Here is a 21,355-nt window from a genome sequence, read left to right on the forward strand (position 1 = left end):
AATCTGCGCTCCAGACCTTCATGCGCGCGAGTGTGGACTAACATGGCAGAACAATTTGAAGCGTGTTGCATGCTCTGCTATTGACCAGCGCGTTTCAAGTTTGCGGCAACTGAGCGAGGCAATTTGGGCTAATCCTGAATTGAACTACGAAGAGCACAAAGCTCACTCTTTGCTGACTAGCTTCTTGAAGAGAGAAGACTTTGACGTAGATGAGAAGTATACTCTCGATACAGCGTTTAGAGCGAGAGCCGGAGGAGATAGCGGCATCAATGTAGCATTCATATGTGAATACGACGCATTACCGGACATTGGGCATGCGTGCGGTCACAACCTGATTGCAGAAGCAGGTCAAAATATTAATTTTTATTTCTGTTTATTTTTATGAGACACTTCGTTTAGCCTTTTGCAATTTAGTTTAATCTTTTAGCATGATCAGGCAAAATGTTGTTATTGTAATCAAGGCCATTAATCATATATGCCACAGGTTGTGCTGCTGGTATTGGTCTAAAAGCTGCTCTAGAGGCTACTGAATCAGCATCTGGTCGTGTGACAATTATGGGAACTCCTGCCGAAGAAGGTGGTTATGGCAAAATCAGGATGATCGAGAATGGCTGCTTCAAAGATGTCGACATCACTATGATGGTTCACCCTTATCTTCTGAATGTTGTAGATGGCGTTTTCATTGCTCGTGATTCCATGGTCATAACTTATACAGGCAAAGCTTCCCATGCTGCTGCATTTCCTTGGGAAGGCATAAATGCATTAGATGCAGCAGTTTCTGCTTATAATGGCATATCAATGTTACGGCAACAAATGAAGCCGACTTGGCGTGCTCATGGTATCATAAGCAATGGTGGTGCTAAACCTAACATTATCCCAGAAAAGTCTGAACTACAATATTATCTTCGTGCACCAACAAATGCTGAGCTCGATGTTTTGAAGGCAAAAGTTGAGCATATACTTCAGTCAGCTGCTGACACAACAGGATGCCAGGTGGAAGTGAAATCGACTGGGAGATACTCAAATCTCATCAGCAACTCACGGCTAGAGAAGTTGTATGTTTACAATGCACAAACGCTGGGCGTAGAATTTGATCCTAAGGGCAAGACAACAGCCGGATCAACTGACATGGGTGACGTGTCTTATATTATTCCAACAATTCATCCAATGTATAGTATTGGCACGACTGCTTACAATCACACTCGTGAGTTCACAAAGGCAGCGAACAGTGACTTTGGTCACCAGCAGACTCTAACTGTTGCCAAGGCTATGGCTATGACTGCAATTGACATTCTGACAAATCCTGAATTGCTGAAAGATACAAGAGAAGCGTTTCAGAATGAACTGGAAACAGCAAGACATCCATGATTATTGAAGCATAAGCATTAATTAAAATTGTGTTGATTCTAATACTTCCATATCACTTTCTTTTTTGGTGAAAAGGCGTAAGCGTAAGAACTGTGGACCAAGGGGCCATGGCCCTCAATAATTTCCTGTCTTGCTGCAATATTCCCAAATGCTTTAAATTGAATTTAGTCCCCCAAACCTCAAAAATTTTTACGCGTATACGATTAATTGATTAATTAACTAGTAATTGAAGCTGTGTTTATACTGTTGCTTTGAATCCACAGCTGTGAGCCTTCTAAACACCAGTGTTTTAACGTAAATGTTTCACACTCTACACTGCTTTCAGCATACTTTGAAATAATAAATGGAAATCATTTACTGCAAACATATTCCTAGTTATGCAGTCTTAGTCTATAGTAGCATAAACTATGCACTGACTCGGGGTCAGTTCCTAGATTTTTGTTTACGGCATATATAGCTCGTTTACAGTTGTGTCGTTGGGTCTCTTACACCTTCTAACAAGTACAATGATTAGGATGCTGATGACAATGGCAAACAACACCTCCAGTTGTTATGACAACAACCATCACCATAGTACTGTCGTCAGTTAATTTGAAAGCTTTTTTCACAAGAAGTACCATCATAGTAAAGGTCACAAACACAAAATGGCTTTAAGTTAGGTACCATAGCTGTACTCCGAATTGCAACTGCCGTTGCCCACTGCAATTCTGAGAGCGGTTACACAGTACAAGCTCACAAAATTCGCCATCAAAATGTAATGGACACATACAGTTAAAGATTCGATCTCTCTCGTTCAGCTCACATGTGCCATTACTCTTACGTACATTAATAGCACAATAATCACAAGAAAATCTGTTTATTCCATCTACACATGGGAGCTCCAGTCAAAGGTCATTGCAATATTGAGCTCCATTGTTAGGTACACAGTCATTAACACTGTCATGACAAGCCAAACCAGTGAAACTAGGTACACATAAGCAGACATAGGACACCGGGATATACCTGCATGTGGCTGTTTGGTAATGTCAAAAAATGGATTACAGATACCCTGTTCCAGCTAGACCAAAGTTGCACTGCTCAGATGGATCACATTCACAATATCTGCCTGTGAAGTTTCCTGCACAGGTGCAGTTGAAACTACCAGGCGTTTTGTTGCAAGTTCCACCATCTTGACAAGATTTACTGTCACATTCTATGATTAACAATAAAAAAGACAAGTCATTAAGTTAAATACAAAGTTAATTAATTGCATAAAGCGTTTATAAATTAATTATTTAATATACGTAATTGTATAATCTATGTACCATTTGAAGTTGAAGGACGAGCAGAAAAGAAAAAATCCAAAACCTGCAAAATGCATGGAACACAATGCAACCAATGTTGAGAACTGCACCAAATTGTGGTGAGTCAAAAAAATACATTACGTGTCGTGCTCAACCAGATCAGTCTGGTTTGTAAAGTCTAGTACAAGCACCGGAAGCAAACCCCCTGCTTCAGAAGTACTTAGACCATCACGGCTGTCTAGAAAGAAGACATGACTTTACGAAGGATCCGAGTAAGTAACAAGGATCGGGAACAAGGAAGTTGGGTGCAGGTTATCAACTCTGTGTTGATAATTATTATACGCCTTGTGTACTGTTTGAGCAGCTCCTGGAAAGGAAATAAGATCTTAGCCTGTGAAACTCTTCGTAGAAATCGGAAGAAATTCCCCTAAGCAACTGACAAACTCTGTTGCCAATCGCAAGAGTTTCAAGAGCTGCAAGAGTTTCAGGGGTGAATTCCTGTGGGTTAGAGATGGGCGCCTAGCCCACTACGAATGGCATGACAACAGCCAGGCTGGTTTTTTGTCCACCATGCTTCCAGGAGCTGATGGATAAACTTGTACTCGATACATAGGTCATAAGAGGCAAACTCTAGTGTGCCCTCCGGTTGTACCTTTTTACAACAAGTACATGGGGCGTCGATAAATTCAATCACATGACCAAGATCTACGGCGTGCTCAGGAAGTGCCAACATTGGACCAATGTTATTTCTATAACTTCCTGGACACTGCCGTGGTCAATAGTTTCATTCTTTTTAAAATTAAACAGCTGAATCCCGATACGAAGATGTCGCATCTCCACTTTCACACTGCTATCACACTTCCACTGGTACAGATGTTTAGTGAACATCGTTTTGCGCCACAGCTGTCTCTTCCTGCTCCTGCATCTGCTCCTACTGCTGCTACTACTGCTGCTGAACTGTTGCCTGTTCCTGTGACTGCACCTGTTCTTGTGACTGCACCTGTTCCCATGACTGCATCTGTCCCATGACTGCATCTGTTCCTGTGCCTGTTGTTACTACTGCTACGAAGACACAAGCCTTTCGAGATGCATCAACTGTTTGTTGTTCCACAACTGATGACTCCAGCAGTTGGAATGCCACAAGCAGTGGGAATGCCACAAGCAGTTGTGATGCCACAGGCAGTTTTGATGCCACAGTTGGTTTCGATGCCACAGGCTGTTACGATGCCACCATCTGTTGTGATGCCACTACCACCACCAGTTTTACGACCACAGCAACCTGGTGTTATGTTGCTACCTCAACAACCTGCTGTGCCATAACTGCCACTGGCAGTACCACCACGGCAACCTGGTGTGCCACAATGCATCAATTGTAACACGAATGGCCATAACGTCATCTTTAGTCATGCCAGGAGCAGGCCTCGTTGTGGAGTGTGTAGGAATCTTAATAGTATATCTTACTGTGAGGCATGCAGGTTGGCCCTCTGCTGCCACAAGTTGAAGAACTGTTTCTACACCTACCACAACTCTAAAGCTACACAGGACGAGTCTTGGCAGATAAATGCGAAGACAAAGTCATCTAGTTGGTTTATTGGATGATCACAGGTCTGCATTCTCTTTCTCCCATATGTACATGTACGGCATCTATATAGTCACTGTCATTTCTATGTACTTCCACTGTGTGTGTGTGTGTGTGTGTGTGTGTGTGTGTGTGTGTGTGTGTGTGTGTGTGTGTGTGTGTGTGTGTGTGTGTGTGTGTGTGTGTGTGTGTGTGTAACGTCGACTTGTTTCAATCTTATGTGTATCTACATGTTATGTACTGTGTTCTGGGTTTCCCTTTCCCTTCTGGTGAGTTTTTTTGTATATAAGCAGTTTTCCTTCCCTTCCCAACCTGACTGTTGTCAGAAGCGTAGTTATAGTTCCTCCTGAACTTAAGTTTATAGTTTACCTTGCTCCTGAATCGGTTAGGTTGGGGCAGGAGTATGTAGTTTACAGTTTTCCCTTCCTCCTGAACCGGTTAGGTCGGGGTAGGAGTGTATGGTTTATAAGATTTTCTTTCCTGTGGGTGGCTCTGTGGGCCAGAATCCACATCACGTGAGGGTGTTGGTCAAAATCCAGTCACACCTCCTCGTGGTGACCGATGGTAACAGCATTTAATTCTTCTTGTGCTGGCTAACATGACTGGTACAGTTGCTGTAATTTCCACACTACATTGTTGATATCATAGACTATGATGTCTGAGATGATACAATTGTGTGAAATTTCTATAGCAATTGTGTGGAACTACAGCCTCTTGTTGTATGAATTGTGAAAGCTAATGGATTGTGTTCTAAGCAGGAGTGTGGCCCATCTGGCGCTATGACGCTGCAAGCGCCAAGCCGAATTTTGCAGCGTCAGAACGGTGCCGATATGGCGGTAATACTCTGGCATGCACATTTACTGATTGATACTGATTATCATGTGCAGTAGATATGGTAACTTATCAATCTGTCAAATCAAAGAACAATTGACTCCTAGACTGGTCAGGCGGATCTAGAAGTAGCTCTGGTCCAAAGGCTGCTGGACCAGCACAACTTAATTCCTCAGCCTTCAGATTCCAATAGCATAGTTACAGTAAAATTTCTGTGCAAGTAATTAAACTATATGGGTGAAGATGGGATGTCAAGAAATAGCAAGGAGTGCAGACAAGCCTCACTTCTTCATTGGGAATCGTATAGCACAGCCATGGCAATGGCTACATATCGATTTCATTGGGTCCCTCAGGGTCGAATGTACTTACTGGTAGTGGACGCTTATGGTAAGGTGCCAGAGGTGAGCGAAATGTTGAGTATAGTTATTAACAGCAGAGGTACATATACATTGTGGCCCATTCACCTAGTACAGTGACAACGATGGTCGTCGAAACTACAAAATGATTGAGCTACTTTGTACGCAAGCTATTCTCAGTATATAGTCACGACATCATTGGTGCCAGCTTCTACGCAGCCTCTTGCAACTGGCATCGAAACGTTGCCTTGACTTTTTTCAACATTTCAGGGTTTGTAAGAACATCTATGGCTGTCATTGCTATACTCTTAGCTGCAATAAGAGTCTTGCTGTGAGCATAGTCCGTGTTTGCTGCCGCGGTGAAATGACGAGTGTGATTAAAAGCATCTGTTCCAATACTGTACAATGGATGAATGGAGGGGACGGTATGGGACACGTTGCCCATATCCGTAGACCCTGCCATCCTCTCTTTCTCATCAAACTGCACACCCAGGCTCTCCGAGTTACTTCGGAACAGTTGCATGAGATCTGAGTTGTTGATCACATTGGAATACCTGCATATTTCCTCGACATCAACTTGACAGCCATTTGCTTGAGCTGCTGATTCAAATATGTTTTTCACCTTGCCGGCTAGCACATCGAGTTCTGCTGCTGTAGGAGTGCGCACAAAATACTCAAGAGTTGATTTTTCGGGTATGATGTTAGGCTTAGCTCCACCATTAGAAATTATGCCATGGACTCTCCAGTCTGGTTTCATTTGTTGTCGGAGCATCGATATAGCATTGTATGCAGAGACAGCCGCGTCAAGGGCATTGATGCCTTCCCAAGGAAACGCAGCAGCGTGAGAGGCTTTGCCAGTAAACGTTGCATTCAGACAGCAGACCGATATGAATGTGGCGACGGTAGAATCTGAAGGAAATGGATGTACCATGAGAGCAATATCGATGTCTTGGAAACAGCCCTGTTCGATCATTTTGACTTTCCCTCCTATCGCTTCTTCTGCTGGTGTTCCCATGATAGTTAGACGACCGAGTGGTTTCTCGCTTGTTTCTAGCCCAGCTCTGATGCCAATTGCAGCAGCACATCCTAAACACAAAATTGCCGTCAACTGACCTTTTTTATTTAATGTATTCACACATGCACACATGCAGAACAGAAGTGCTTCTGTGTCCTTTGAGTATATGCTACTCAGTTAGTCACGTTACTTTACAAAGTCCCATTTCTGATGGCTCATAGCTAAAAAAATGAGTATGCTACTCAGTTAGTCACAATGTCCCGTTTCTGATGGCTCATTCAGTGGCGAATCCAGGCGGGGCCGCAGGCCCCCTCTTTTGTTCTCTGTAGTAATATATGATCTAGTTTAGAGTACATGTGATCTCGGCAATTTGCAGAGCTCTCATGCACTCTAAGCCAATACGCATGCACACAGTACAGTACACACTGTCTCGTACAGTACTGCACATGTACCAAGTTGGCATGCATTGCACATGCCCTTCAGTGGTCTACCGCGTGTCACAAGCAGCTAGTTTCCGTTTCAAATACAGATGGAAAAAAAAGAGGAAGCCTTGACGTCATGTCTTTCTTAGACCTGCTGGGAAAAGAGCTTGTCAACCATTTGATTCTCAATCTAGCTGTCTCTTCCATCGTTGATGAATCAGTCAACGAAGAGCAGTCTATTGACGGGGAGTCTGGTTTTTGGCGGTGATAACATGGCAGAGACATTCGCGTGGATAGTGCAGTGGCAGACGTAGCGGCAGCTGCTGTACAGCTGCTGGACTGAACTTATATCTCATTTCAATCAGGTTAATATGATCTCTATCAGGTATGCTTCTCTTGCCAGAAATGCCATCAGGCGTAGTGGCATTCCCAAAGAGATAATTCATCAGTTAAAGAAAACTCTTCGCACTGACTTGCACTCAGCAGACTCTCTGCCAGAGGAGGTTGACGGGTGGGTAAGACGCTGGCAAAAGTGGAACCAAGAGGCACTACCGAAGTCATTATCTGAAACTGTCTTACAACCAACAGCGGTCTCTATACCCTAACATTTCATGTCTTCTTCATCTATTACTCGTTGCTCCTGTCACATCTAGCTGCTTCTCTTGAGCGGGCTAATTCAGCCCTAGCTTACATGAAAATAGAGCTACAGTGCACCATGTGTCAGGACCGACTCAACGACTCGATTCTACTATACAGCCACAAGGACATACCTCTAAACTAGAAAAAAGTCATAGATAATTTGGCTTCAAAGGCACCAAGACGAATGTTACTAGAAGACCCTCTGAACCATCCCGATGACGAGTACAGTACTAGCTTTGAGTGTTACAGTAGCAGCAATATCAGTATGGTGTACTGAGTACACTAGCAGAAATGCTCATGATAAAGACTCAAGTAGCAACTGTTTAAAATGTGTATCCTCTTAGTTAGAAACTGGCACCAAAATAATGCAATTATTTGCGTTAAATGATCGTATTTGTTCAAAATATTGCATTTTCTGAAATGTGTGGGCATGTCATTGACCTCCCCTTTAGGTAAATCCTGGATCCACTACTGCTCATAGCAAAAAATTAGTACTTATAGGTACTATGATACACTAATTGATACACTATGTCTCTATCAAACGTCGGCAACCATTCTATTGACGACTTCCAGAAGGCATTAAGTGTCCACCAACCACTGGTCTTGGTGTATAGGTTGAAGCTAGAGGTATCAAGACGAAGTACCAGTTTCTATAGCTTCAGGACTACACTCGATTCAGGAAGACCTGAACATAAGTCGGATAATAATGATTGGAATGTTAATCAGAGTAACATCACCTTGTTACAAACAGTAAGAAAAAGGGCCTGTATCATTTCTCACACAACAAAACAGTGTGAGAGGTGCCTGTGCTAGTAATAGTAATCATAGGCAAAACCTTGTAGGTGCTGCAACATACAGAACCAAATTTCAAAAAAATCTACACAAAGAAGGGGCAAAGCATGCAGCCTCTAGTAGGAGACACGTTCATTGAACTTTCAACCATTGCACTTGCATGCAAATGTACGTACAACTGTGTATTACGTGTTAACTTAATTACATTCAAAATGGCTCAGAAGTTACGCGCTCTTCTTCTCTTCCGTTTTTGCCATAAAGCAAGAGCTCTCATGACTCTCCTAACTCTTTCAGCAGAAGAGCTAACCTCTTCCAGAAGACCAGAAGAGATAAAGAAACGCGCCCCTAGCTAGAGTCTCGAGATCGTGACCTACCAGCTTCAGCAATGAGATTGTGTCCACATGCATGTCCAATTTCAGGCAGAGCGTCGTATTCACATATAACCGCCACATTAGGACCGCACACTCGTTCTTCGTTTCCTCTCCAAGTGGCCTTAAATGCGGTTTCTAGACAGTAACCAGACTGGACGTCGAAACCTTGCTCTGTGAGATACTTCGTCAGAGTAGCGTGCGCCTCGTGCTCTTCCATAGCAAGTTCGGGTCTATCCCATATCGCTTCAGAAAGACTGCGCAAGCTGGCTGTCTCCCTATCGATTGCAGCTAGAGCAGCAGCTTTCAGATCAGTCATGATGGATGCTTTGACCTCGAACTCCCCTGCCTCGTCCGCGTCGTCTCTGGACCACTTCACGGATTGACGCACGCGCAGTAGACGTTAGTTACGTTAATTAGCTAAGGCCTTGGGCTGCGTACAGAATGCTTGCCATGTTGCATGTATGAAACAAGTCCAAAAACATTTTGAGAAAATGATGGGTATGTAAAGATGGGTATATACTTATGTCATTTATGCCCATCTCCTACATCACACTCCTTTTACCTATATCGCTTGCAGCAGTTGTGAATGTGATGTAGGAGATGGCCATAAATGACATAAGTACATACCCATCCCTACATACCATCGTTTTCTCAAAATGTTTTTGGACTTGCTAGTTAGGGCCTTGGGCTGCGTACTAACGAATGCTTGCCGTGTTGCGCGGCGCATTGTTAGAGTCTTGCTTTCCGAAGAGACGGGTCCAGATGAAACAAGTTACAGTTCCTAAGCGACTCAGTCGTTCGTACGTTGTAGACTGCACATTAGCGTCTTGAACGACTTGCAATCGCTCGGTCTTTCGCACTTTCCTCCGTTTCTTTCTACGAATGGAGACCTTATACTACGATACAAAAGAACTTGCGTGATGCAAAAACGCACACGAACCCCGCACATAATCACGTGACACAAAGTGCCTTCATTCTTAATAACAGCCGAACCATCGCCGTATGTGTGCTTTTCGCCGTCGCTTGAAGGTGAGTCTGTGATGCGAAAGCACATTTTACTTTCGCCTAAGCAAATATCAAAGTCTACACGAAGCGCGGTAAAACAAAACCTACACTTATCGGACGTTATTTGGAAAACCGCCCCGTTCGCTTTTGTTTTCTAACCTTAGTTAGCATAATGCTCCGCTATCAAGTTTGCTCTGAGATAGCGCCAAACTTCCCAACTTGATGTGCGACCAGAAACGTTTAGCGCCGAGGGCGGAGTCAGAGATACGCAGACCGCTCCTCTAGATATTCCAGTAATTAAAAGTTTAGCAGCCTGCCTTGGCACCACACTCCTACACTAAAAATTGTAACTAAAAAGAGGGTGGCTAGCGAGGCGCACATGACTTGCATGGTTTTCACGAACGCGCATCAATTCTTAGTAGAAAAATTAGACATATTCTTCACTAAATGTAAGTAACACTTTACGACAGTCTTATCATGGTTTTCGAAAGCTCATATCTGTAAACACAGTTAATACTTAATTAACTTAATCAATAATGAAATTAAAGACATTAGCGTGTCATCTCGAACCCGGATATAGAACCGCCCAGGAGTTTGCCATGGCGCAGCCGAAGAGTCGTGGTGCTTGTCGTTATGTCGCTGCCATTGTGTTTCTTCTTATCGGATTAGCTCTTGTCTTCTTGTCCGTGTTTCTTTTTCCCGTGGTGCTGGAACGCGTAGTCAAGAAAGTAAGAATGAGCAGACAACTTTCGGTCGCACTTTCGTCGACAATTTGTGTTCACAGAAACTGGAAGAGACCGACGTTGTACTTCGACCTGGGTCCAAAGGGTTTGACGAGTGGAAAACTCCTGGTTCAACTGTTTATTACAAAGTCTACTTCTTCAATGTCACGAATCCTGATCACGTGATCACCGGCAGTAAGCCCTTACTGTCGGTAGTGGGGCCCTACGTCTATAGGTAATGGTAGCAAAATTTGTAAGTACGCATCCTAGGCCTTGCTTGTGGGTCATTGTACTAATTTGCAAAATGAAGTTAATTAAATGTACAGTCTATATAGTGAATGGTAAAAATGTCAGATTTTAGTAGTTATTTAATTTATACGGTTGTTGATGCGTAGTGTACCACTAACATTGAGCGAGATGTACGACATTCACTGTCGCAGGTTCAGTGTGTATAGTCAAGCAGAACAGCATTGCAACATTGCAAGACAGGTTTCACACATTGACAACAAACAAACACAATATTAAGTCACAAACGGTTTAGTTAGGCATGCACTGTTAATGCATTTCAGTCGGACTTTCTAATAAAAGCAGTCGAGTTTGGACTGCATGACATTCATGATTGGCTGTTCATGACCTGTAGCTAGCACACTAGCAACATGAAAGGCAGTGCTATAAGCAATAAAACCAAGCAAGTTGCATCTTGGACGTCATCTGGGTACAAATTGTTAATGGAATGGACCATATGCACAGTCGTTAGCTTTATATCAGCTGTGTGATAGGACCGAAACGATAGACTCAAGCCAGTCTCTTCCCGCACTTGCCATTTCTCATATGTCACTCTGGAGCAGAGAGACTGGTAAAGTACCAGACTGCCTTCTTCCGGTGCGACTTACTTGGACGATGTGCCTAATACACAATCTTTGAATACTTCAAACAGACAGTGTTACAGAAACGCTTCCGGGAGCTCTTAAGTGGTCGCCACTTGTAACATAATATTGTGCATTTGTTACTAATTGCTTTCTTCTCGACAAGTGATTTCTGTACAGTATACGTTATAGGCTCATGTGTGCCAGACAGTATCTAGTCTACTGCAAAACAGGCTTTCAAAGAAATGAGGCATGAGGTGTCAAACCATTCGGTTGTTTTACTGGTATGTAACGATCACGGCAGACGTAAACACAATGTTGTAATCATACTAGAAGCCTTTTCTACTGAAAGCTGACATTGGTAACATGGTTAGAGAAGTCTATGGGCCAAGAGTAGAAAGACATTAAAGAAAAAGTGCTTGAAAATGCTTCGGCCCGAAAAGAAAGTGTGTAAACAATGACTACATAAGCATTTGCTGCTGCAAAGAGTTTTTGGCCAACAAGAGAAAACCCTTCACACAGAATGTGAATGAAGAGTTCACATGGCCTTTGCTAGTAGCCATACCACCTGCTGAGAAATGAGCAGATCTAATTGCACCAAAAAGCAGTCTGGTACCAGTTTCTCTCTGCTTCAGAGTGACACACAGGAGCAAGAAGAGACTGGCTCGGGCCTACTAAAACAGTATTAGCATTACAGTTAGAAGTGTCATGTCAAATATAGTATAGAATCTCTGGGAATTGACTTGTTTGGTGCAGAATGATGCATCTTGTTTGTTTATTGAAGATATGAGAGCATACTCATACCTATGTGGCATGCTATCTACATTCATCACTAAAACCCAAGTTGTAAACATGCATGGTCTTGGTGATGGTCAACACCTAAAAATGCAAAACCTCCTAGATGGGTCGTTTTCACAGCCCAGGCAATGGCTCAAACACAGTCGAAATTAAACATAGTTTTCCAGTGAGGGTACACTTAACATTTCTAGAGACCAGTAGTACAACCACGAACTCCACATGACTAATGTGATCTCAGCAGACAACTTTTTTTGTGAACAGTTACAAAACGAGTAGACACTTGCAATCCCAATGAGCTTTTTTATTTAGACCCTACACCTCCAAACGCACGTTTGCAGACGAAGAGCACTCACTTGCAGATGATATGACTCTCATGAATGTCAAAAGATTTAAAAGTTTGATCCAACGACAACTTTATGTTGTAGCTGTTGATGTAAATCTAGCAAATGTGCAATGGTTTGTGACATGCCATAAAAGATGTAATTCTAATAACTATTGTTGTGCTGGAAGGAATGTCACTTGTCTCAATCGATTAAGACCTGTTTAACAAATACGTCAGTAATGAAGTTTTATTGTACATGTGGGCTCACCTTAGCTTCTGATTTGCTGTATGATAAGACTGTGAATGCACCTTGTGGCATAAACTTTTTTTAGTTAATTAAACGTTTACATATTTCTACTTCTAGATGTGAGATTTTTGGTACAAAAGTAAAATGCTGAAAGCCTGTTTTACATACATGTACTGGTATTTCTGCTTTACATTGCATCGTATTTTACATTTTAGAGGACTTACATGAGATGCACGGTAACAAAGCAGTTACTATCTTTTTAAGTGTTTGCATTGAAGAGGCTGAGGTGCTCTCCTAAGCACTCTTTTCTCGATGTGTACCAATTTTTGTTAAGAGTAATTGAAGAGCGTGGGTGCACAATCAGTTCACTATCAGTATGTTTTGGTACTTGTGAGACAACAGACTATTGAAACAGTGTGTTGTTATTTGTCAGCAAAGTATGTTGTAATGTTTCTTGCTCTGTGACTTACAATACTCACCAAGGTTATATTAGTATTAATAATTTATCACATGTTTGTTTGAAGTATTTGTTTATAGATTTGTATTCTTGGATGTTGACTGTATTACTACCAAGTGTTTATGTATTACCGTAGAGATGTTCGTGTGAAGACGAATATCACCTTCAATGACAATCAAACAGTCCTGCAGTACAAGTTGCATTCATTCTATATGTTTGATCGAGAGAAGACAGATGAAAGCTTGGATCCTGATCAAGATAACATAACAACTCTCAATATTCCATTTTTGGTATGATGAATATGATGTAAAGTTACCAGTTTTTCATAACACAAACCAGACTTCACCACAGATTAAATAGTCTCACGAAGTTATGCCATTTTTTCCTTCTGCATTTGGCTGGTTAGAGAGAAACAGAAGTTTCTCTCTGGCTGACTACATAAGACTAATCACAGATATTGTAGTCTTTCTAATACACATAATGAATTTTTAATTATATGAGGAGGTGTTTAAATTATTACTTAGCAGGAATTTGCAAAGAAAGGTGTTCAAGAGATAAAGCCTGCATTATCCTGCATGCGCTTTTGCACCTGTGGGTTTGTCTGGATGCAGCATTTGATTGAGACGGTTAGAAACCGGTAGAGTTTGTGGACAACGAAAAAGATCTTGTCATAACAATAACAAAGAAGAGAGTCGAATGAATTGCTACCGCATGTCAGTATCTTGAATCATGTGATATGTTCACATTATGCGAAGTGAGGGTTAGACACTTCAGTGCTCTTTCATTTATTATTTTTTGTTTTCTTGTTGCCAGATGTATGTACTTACATGTCTGCCACTAGCTTATAAGAAATATTATCATACTATAAGCACTTGCACACATCATTGGGTAGATGCACACTATCACAATTATGTTTGTAATACAGTATGTTATTTTATCAAACAGGTCTTGATCACGATCTTGATGGTTTCTTGTTTTGTTGGGCAATCAACGAGTTGTTAAGATTTTAGACATCTATTTTGCAGTGCTCGATTTGTTACTCAGTAGTTGGTAAACTAGCCATCTTCCAGTCTTTGTCTTTAATTACTCTGGTGCAGTTCTCAACTGCTGTTTATATAAAAAGTGAAAGAGACAATCGCTAAGGATTTGAAGATATTTTTGAGTACACAATGTGACTAATGTTTGAATCATCTCAATGTGAAACTCTATTTATAGGGTGTTGTTGATCGTGCAATGAACAGAGAAATACGAAATAGTACACTAGATATGCTGAAACAAATACTTGACCAAGCTCATGAGCAGTTGTTCATCACAAAGGCACCAACTAAGTTGCTGTGGGGATATCAAGATAAGCTGACTGAGATTTTACATTTAGCACACTCTCTTCCCAATGCGATGTTTGGTCTTGTTGTGAGTTACTCTGTGCAGTAGAATGTACTATTTGATATGTATTATTTGTATTTCAAAATTGTAGTACAATGATTCAGACACCGATTGGAAAAACTACAGTAGCATTCGTACTGGGTCTGATGACATCAATGCTGTTGGTCAATATGTAGAGTGGAGAGGTAAGACAAATCTATCCTACTGGGGTGGACCTCAAGCCAACATGATTAATGGGACTGATGGTACATTGTTTCATCCTCACGTGAAGAGAAATGAAAGCTTGCAGCTGTTCATCGACAATCTTTACAGGTTGACTATAATTTGGAGTGCATTTATGTAATGAATCTTGCATACACTCGAATGTCTCTTATCCAACATCTGAGATATGGGCATGTCCACACCAGGCACTCATGAGAACATGCACAATCAGCTGTTGCAAGTGTACATGTAATCATGCATTACGGACTGTATTACACGTCTAAATGGACAATGCAGCATGGAGCATATACACGTCATACACTACGTACATTCACTCTTGTGTAATTTTCACATGAGAAAGAACTTTCAACATTGTTCAAACTGATCTACTGCTTGTAAAATGTGTTTATCCTAAGATACTGGCAATTCTGAGATACGGGCAGTACCTGGTCCCAAGCTGTCCAGATAAGAGACATTTGAGTGTACCTAGGTACATGAGGTAATAAAGTCTTTCATTGTTACCCGAGGCCCGGATATCCGGGCTAAGGGTATAATAGTCATCTGATGTACTTTTTATTAGCATATATTTTATTTTATTAGCATTAGTTTAGATTTATACTCGATTAGCGTAGATGCAAATGAAGCTATTCTGACCAATAGCCAAGAAGTGGTGTCATTACTGACCAATAGACGAATGTGATGTCATCATAAGGCTCCACCTCTCATTGTTTGGTAGCTTCTAGCAAGAATTCGACCATCGGGCGTCCATCCTGTACATGGTGTACAGTCCTTTGCTTTACATAAGGGTTTAGCACATAGAAACTATGCTTATATAGTCTACATTTGCACATGCATGTTTTCCCACCAACAACCAGGTGTCTAGCTAGAGAGCCAAGGTGCTGGATTCAGGCACCATGCGGTACGTCTAGCTGTACTTGACTTGTAACATTTTGCTTGTTCCACAGTGTTTCTGCATAGTGGTTCTGCAGTCTGACAACTTGGATTTTTAGTGTGGGTGGCTGAGTGGCAGCGGTGTTGTTGCAAAACTTGTCGTCTTCAACATAAATTTTGGCGCTCCAAAGGAATTTGCGAAGGGGAATGTGCATTGTCCATGACAGCACGTCTGTTTGTCGGAAGAAGCGACTTACCTGTAAGTACGCAAGTCTGGAGACGCAGCTCTGCATCTTTGTTTAGCTAGAAAAATGCATTGGAAACCTTAGCTGAGATGCATGGCTTGGGCTAAACCTCAGTATGGAAAAAAAAGATTATCACATGATGAGATGTGATTACATACACCCCTCAAGGGTTTAGCACTGTCATGTGCTTCTCTATTCATTTAATCAGTTGTGACATGCTGTTGATTATGGAGTTTTAGCTTAAGTGAAACTAATAACCCTACAGGTACTAACACCAAGTATACACTAACATCATGGACATTTAGACAGATCTGGTTCGAGCAAAAATGCGTAACAAATGGTAAGACATATGATGTTGGGAAGGTTCAATGATTCATTGTATCATGACAAGGACAGCAGTTTTGAAATTTGAACTTCCAAAGCTTCTAGAGCTTCTAGTGAACCACTATATTGTTGGAGGTATGGTGTTGTAGTACATGGAAGGTAGGGAAATGGTAAGTTTGGTAATTCTAATAACTCTAGTCCAAAACTGTTTCGAAGCAAACTAACGTAAATTTGTACGAGCAGAAGTTATTTGGTTCCTTGGGGCCATAGCCCTTGTGTGTGATAAGCACATATGGCAGGTGCTTGTACATACACATCGACACTTCCAATGGACAGGTTTGACTTTTTACAAAATTATAACTTTATGACACTTTTGTTTATCAGTAGCTGTGTAGTTTTTGATTTGTTAATTGTTGGAAATGAATTTAGTCATGATGTGATTTGTTGTAGGTCATCTTACTTGGATTATCAGAAGGATGTCAAGTTGACCTGGAGTTGGATGCCATTGTATCGTTTTGAGATGCCTAAATGGGAATTATGGAATGAGACCAGGTGTCCGCTAAATGCCCAGTTTTATGCAAACTGGCTCTATGGCATTCTCAATCTATCAAATGCAACAAAAGGTGAGGACATTATGTCTTAGTGTTCCAATAGGCACATTTAAGAGACAAATTGGTTTTAATTTGCAACTTTCAGGATTCACAGTCTAACCATTGTGTAACTCTATGGTCACATGCACGTACTGTGCAGTATGAACAGTTCATCTATAATATTGGCATCTGAAATATTAAGCTATATTGGCTGGAAGCACATTCGAACTGCTACCGTATTTTGTTTTTGTTTCATTTGGGCCATTACCTCCTACAAGTTGTGAAGAAATCAATGCACTTCAGCGTCTACTGTTAATGACATCGTGGACTATTATATTCTTCTAAATGCAAGCCTGAACAAATTGAAGCATTGATGGATTTGATTCAAACTGCTTTGCAGCTTTTGTAATAAAATACTCTGACTGAACAGAAGACTCGCCCTAATTAGTATCACTTGCAGGGATGGAATTAGGTTGAACAGTAGTACAGGTGCCTACTACGTACTAGAGTGCATGCTGGTATGTCTTAGCAGAAGTGGACAAGTGAAACAACTCGCCTCTGTCCAGCATCTAGTCAAGCGTATGAAACAGATGGATGGTAGACTTTAGGTTTTCTATTGCTACACAACATAGATTATCTCATTCCAACATTTAATTGAAGCCCTGTGGCTTATCATGGACAGAAACTGTATTTAGGTACATAGATCTAATAATATATAGTACACTGTATATGCGCATCTACCACCCACTCTACCACACTATTAATATGAGTTGGATTAATTTTAGTGCTTGGTTCACATCAGAAACACTAATGGGCCCTTCCAATTACTGAGTTAGTGTTTTGCTCTTGAGATATATGTAGCTATCAGACAACAAGTATCACAGCAGTGTAGCTTTCAAAGGCCAATAGCTTTCTGTTTGGGCTATATGACTTTGTTGTAATATCAGTGGAAAAGATGACGTACGAGTGTCTACGTAGTCATCTATCAATGTTTGTGTTTGTCTTCAGCACCAATCTATACTTCCTTCCCATACTTTTTGGATGCTGATCCAGAAATCAGGAGAAACATAAGTGGACTGAGAGAAGGCGATCCTGAATCAGATTCGTCTTTTCTAGACATCGAACCGGTGTGAAATTTCCCTTCTCTCTAATAGTGAGATTTACTACTATAATGGCTGTCTGATCTGCAGATCACTGGATTGGTCATGAGATTCCAGAAGCAAGTGCAAGTAAATGCAAGAGTACAGCAATATAATACAACAGGTGGAGATTACCCTAATTGGAGGTCAGCTTCAGTTTAATTAAGTGTGCTATGTGCAACGATGTCAATCCCAAACAATAGAAACATTGTTGCCTGCAGTCTGGATTTGATGTGGTAGCTCTATGGAACAAACTTGTCAACATGAGACACACATTTCACTTGGACTACTACACTGTAGTAGCGTGAATTGCATGATTTGTTATTCGTACAGCTGCAGTACGGTCATCCTGTTCTGTTGTGTATAACAACTTCTTGTATTACAGTCAAACGTCTTACATACATGATGCGCTTATCCCAGTTTTCTATGTTAACGAGGTGACAACTTCAGTGAGAACTTGGTGGAGTCATTAATCAAATTTGTGTTTTATGCCAGACTGCTACTGCTGATTATTCTCATGTAAATCTCATTGCCAATGGTATTCGTTGGGGAGCTACAGCACTTGGAGGTATGCCTTATAACCAATCATAATGACTCCTGTCTAGGTGTTTGTATCTTTTGGCTTGGGCACACTGAATTAATTAAGTGGCTTTTGTTAAACAAATTTAACTTGTGCTGCCAAAATTATGTATTTGCCTAGTTAAATGAGTTTATTACTTAAGAAATTCCGTGACAGTTGTGATTATTTAAATCTAATTTAATCATCATAAACAAAAAAATGTTTCTATCTTTGAATATTGCCTTTTTGTATATTTGCAGTTGTTTGTATGGGAATTCAAACTAGATGCATAGGCTGTTGTTGAGTGATAAAATGATGCACCCACTGCTGGTGCTCTACATCTAAAATTGTAGTTAGTCACTTGTAGCCAGTCCCTACTGTTTCCAGCAAGTGCAAGACATGCAGAAGAGATCACGAGTATGAGAGAGCACTTCCAACAGCCTTTTACGTCAAAAGCCTGTGACTGGTGGTCATTTCTGATCTTGATAGCACATACATTGCCTAGCATAAGTCTGGATGCAGAGAGGTCACTTTCTATACTGAAGGCTGGATTAAAACTTATGCATGGTCAGGTTTGGCAGAGGAGCTTGTTACACGTCTATTAGTAAGGAACACAGTTCACGGAAAGAATAGCACTAAACAAGAATATTCTATGTGTCAAACATATCTATACCTCAGGATATTGTATGCCATCATTGTATGCCATCACACCAAGGGTCATAATCCCTCCTGAACCAGGCACGGTCTGTGGATAATCATTTGTTTCGAACATCCCGGATCTGCATCTAATGCATGCTTTTTGTGGTTAAGGAATGTTTAGGTGTATCAATATTTTGCCGTTTAAATGTACCTGTAATTCATCTATCAGCATTAAATTTGTCTTGCAGGAATCATTGTTATCATATGTGTTGTTCTGCTGCTTGTTTGGACTTGTGGCCGTCCACATGGGTACGAAGAGCTGGCACAAGTGTCACAGAAGAAATAGACTGTGAAGATAGAAGTACTTAGTAGTTATTGTAGTTGACTTTCGAATTTGATTACAAGCATGATGAGCTCTGTCTAAGAAAATGGAGTTGCCTTTAGTAGCAATAGTAAGTAGCCTAGTGCAATACTCAGCTATAGAATGATAACCACACTTGAATTCTTAATCAATTCTTTCTGTTGTCTCAAAATACTAGTTTTCATGCAGACACACTATTAGTCACAGTCTAATGTACCTGACACTCAAACAAACAATCACTTCAGACACTGAAGAAAGCGTATGAAACTTCATCTGGCAGTTTGCTTATTTCACTTCACGCTTGCCTACCATCCTAGTCATACACTATAACGATAGAATTGGCATCTTGCTGAGAGCATTAACTATCTGTACTGCCGACTCAACACAGCCATCAAAATTCGAGTGGTTGAATCCATCACCACCAAACAGCAGTGGTGGAGACTGACCTATTGTGACATATCCGGGTATGCCAGAATATGATTGCTTCACTTGAGAATATCGCCACCGATGACACCTACTCCAAGTAGGTTTTGGCAGCCACGAAAACAACATTTGTACTCGGTCTATCAAAGTTTCTTCCACTTTTGCTCGTTCTTCTTCTAAATGTTCCACTGCAAAAGGAACACTAGAATGCACTAGGAGTGAGTGAGGACCTCCAGACTGGGGATTCCGTTTTCTCGAGTCCCAGCACACAAAACGAATTGCATCGTTACCGCACACATATTTAGCAGTCCAAGGGACAGGAATCTCAAAATCTGACTCAAAGTGTAACGCAACAGCATATCTCGACGAATAGTGCACACACTCGAGATTTTTCTTTAGAATCGGTTTCTTATCAAGCAGCTCCAAAACACCATCAAGAGCGAGAGCCTATTACGGCATAGCACACCGATTACTTTAAAACCACAAGATGCCCTGCATGTATGTACCTGTGGTACTGGTATAGTGATCACCACTGCATTATAAGATGCAACATAGCCGTTTTCGGACTTGAGAGTTAACATCTTGATCATACCATCATCTGCCACTGACAGCTTTTCAAGACGAGTGTTATACAAAACACTGCAGCCTGAAGGTATATGATCAGTCAAACGGTCGTCTCATTATTCAAAACATTTACCTACTGTAGTTGCAATCTGACCTGATGCCGCTACACAGTAGTTGACAATGCTATCCATTCCTTTAGGGGCAACGAAATTTTTTGCCTTGTCACTACGACTTTCACCTTCAATGACACCACAAAATGGCGATAGAATACCCTGATCCAACAGTTCAGAGTAAAACCTATCACGTAATGTTACTTTAAAGGCCTCACAAATAGTTCCTAAAAATTAATTAATTATTTTATTAATTAAATTAAGACATTTATAGTATGTCTGCCCTTTTCCAGACAAGGTTCCTAACCTTTTGTGAGCTTCTGCGTATTCTGGAGTCTGAGAGATGTATTGTGCACCCATATCGATACTACTGTCGGCTGTTCGTTTGGTGAAGGTTCGTCCAGCGTTCGTTGACTTCTCCCACACTGTGACGCTTGCTTCTGGAAGTGCACGACGCAGTATGAGAGCAGTAAATGACCCAGTCAGTCCACAACCTATTACAGCAACTCTAGGAGCCGACATAACTTGACCTCGGAGTTCCACAAGTCGTGCGCGGCAACATACACATGTTTCTTTGTTTATTTATTGTTTTAGTGGCAGGTCTTCATGGAAGATCAGTCAATTAGACTTAATGGACTTCTTTGGGTAAACAAAAATAAATAAATAAATACAACCAGACACAACAAACCAACTAGCTTACACAGTGTAGACACCATTCATGGCCAAACACTAATACTTGACAGTGCATGTAATCAAGTCATGTCACATCTGTTACAGCAGTGATGATGTATCATGGATTGTGGTACGTTCCCTCACAATGGCAAGTTCAGCGCAACACTCCCAAAATTCGTTA

The 21,355-nt window shown here is 41.2% G+C and overlaps 4 protein-coding genes across 5 annotated transcripts; 2 read left to right on the top strand and 2 right to left on the bottom strand.

Annotated features, from left to right (window-relative positions):
• Positions 1-25: 25 nt before the first annotated feature.
• Positions 26-1,628, top strand: LOC134179286 (xaa-Arg dipeptidase-like; the record flags this gene model as incomplete). Its single annotated transcript, XM_062646147.1, has 2 exons — positions 26-347; positions 485-1,628. Coding segments are annotated over 2 exons (1,206 nt in total), but the record flags the coding sequence as incomplete, so codon positions are not given.
• A 3,841-nt stretch (positions 1,629-5,469) lies between these two features.
• On the bottom strand, positions 5,470-9,016 carry LOC134180018 (xaa-Arg dipeptidase-like). Its single transcript, XM_062647079.1, has 2 exons — positions 8,660-9,016; positions 5,470-6,503 (listed from the first exon to the last, which is right to left on the bottom strand). Exons 1-2 carry the CDS (start codon positions 8,970-8,972, stop codon positions 5,629-5,631), a joined length of 1,188 nt encoding a protein of 395 aa, XP_062503063.1. The 5' UTR covers positions 8,973-9,016; the 3' UTR covers positions 5,470-5,628.
• Positions 9,017-10,243: 1,227 nt separating this feature from the next.
• On the top strand, positions 10,244-19,553 carry LOC134180266 (lysosome membrane protein 2-like). 2 transcript variants are annotated; one of them, XR_009969957.1, is made up of 11 exons: positions 10,244-10,389; positions 10,446-10,618; positions 13,210-13,363; positions 14,289-14,483; positions 14,548-14,768; positions 16,568-16,740; positions 17,716-17,834; positions 17,898-17,992; positions 18,068-18,283; positions 18,342-18,414; positions 19,293-19,317. XR_009969957.1 is itself a non-coding variant. In XM_062647381.1 (11 exons), exons 1-11 carry the CDS (start codon positions 10,261-10,263, stop codon positions 19,388-19,390), a joined length of 1,482 nt encoding a protein of 493 aa, XP_062503365.1. In that variant the 5' UTR covers positions 10,244-10,260; the 3' UTR covers positions 19,391-19,553. The 2 variants fall into 2 exon arrangements, 1 of the variants encoding a protein (XP_062503365.1); XM_062647381.1 differs by having other exon boundaries at positions 18,232-18,283; positions 19,293-19,553.
• Positions 19,551-21,024, bottom strand: LOC134179287 (renalase-like). The gene is made up of 4 exons (XM_062646148.1): positions 20,810-21,024; positions 20,547-20,689; positions 20,335-20,474; positions 19,551-20,275 (listed from the first exon to the last, which is right to left on the bottom strand). Exons 1-4 carry the CDS (start codon positions 21,022-21,024, stop codon positions 19,730-19,732), a joined length of 1,044 nt encoding a protein of 347 aa, XP_062502132.1. The 3' UTR covers positions 19,551-19,729.
• Between the last annotated feature and the right edge of the window lie 331 nt (positions 21,025-21,355).

Source organism: Corticium candelabrum, chromosome 5 (genome assembly GCF_963422355.1).
Source record: "Corticium candelabrum chromosome 5, ooCorCand1.1, whole genome shotgun sequence".
Lineage (NCBI taxonomy): Eukaryota > Metazoa > Porifera > Homoscleromorpha > Homosclerophorida > Plakinidae > Corticium > Corticium candelabrum.

Excerpts from the sequence above, each read along its gene's own strand:
- LOC134180018 (XM_062647079.1), bottom strand. The coding sequence starts at position 8,972 with ATGACTGATCTGAAAGCTGCTGCTCTAGCTGCAATCGATAGGGAGACA. Across the intron at positions 6,504-8,659 it reads CAATCTCATTGCTGAAGCTG|GATGTGCTGCTGCAATTGGC; the intron begins GTAGGTCACGAT and ends TTTTGTGTTTAG.
- LOC134180266 (XM_062647381.1), top strand. The coding sequence starts at position 10,261 with ATGGCGCAGCCGAAGAGTCGTGGTGCTTGTCGTTATGTCGCTGCCATT. Across the intron at positions 13,364-14,288 it reads CTCTCAATATTCCATTTTTG|GGTGTTGTTGATCGTGCAAT; the intron begins GTATGATGAATA and ends CTCTATTTATAG. Across the intron at positions 18,284-18,341 it reads CAGTTTTCTATGTTAACGAG|ACTGCTACTGCTGATTATTC; the intron begins GTGACAACTTCA and ends GTTTTATGCCAG.
- LOC134179287 (XM_062646148.1), bottom strand. The coding sequence starts at position 21,024 with ATGTCGGCTCCTAGAGTTGCTGTAATAGGTTGTGGACTGACTGGGTCA. Across the intron at positions 20,475-20,546 it reads CTACTGTGTAGCGGCATCAG|GCTGCAGTGTTTTGTATAAC; the intron begins GTCAGATTGCAA and ends ATATACCTTCAG. Across the intron at positions 20,276-20,334 it reads TCACTATACCAGTACCACAG|GCTCTCGCTCTTGATGGTGT; the intron begins GTACATACATGC and ends ATGCCGTAATAG.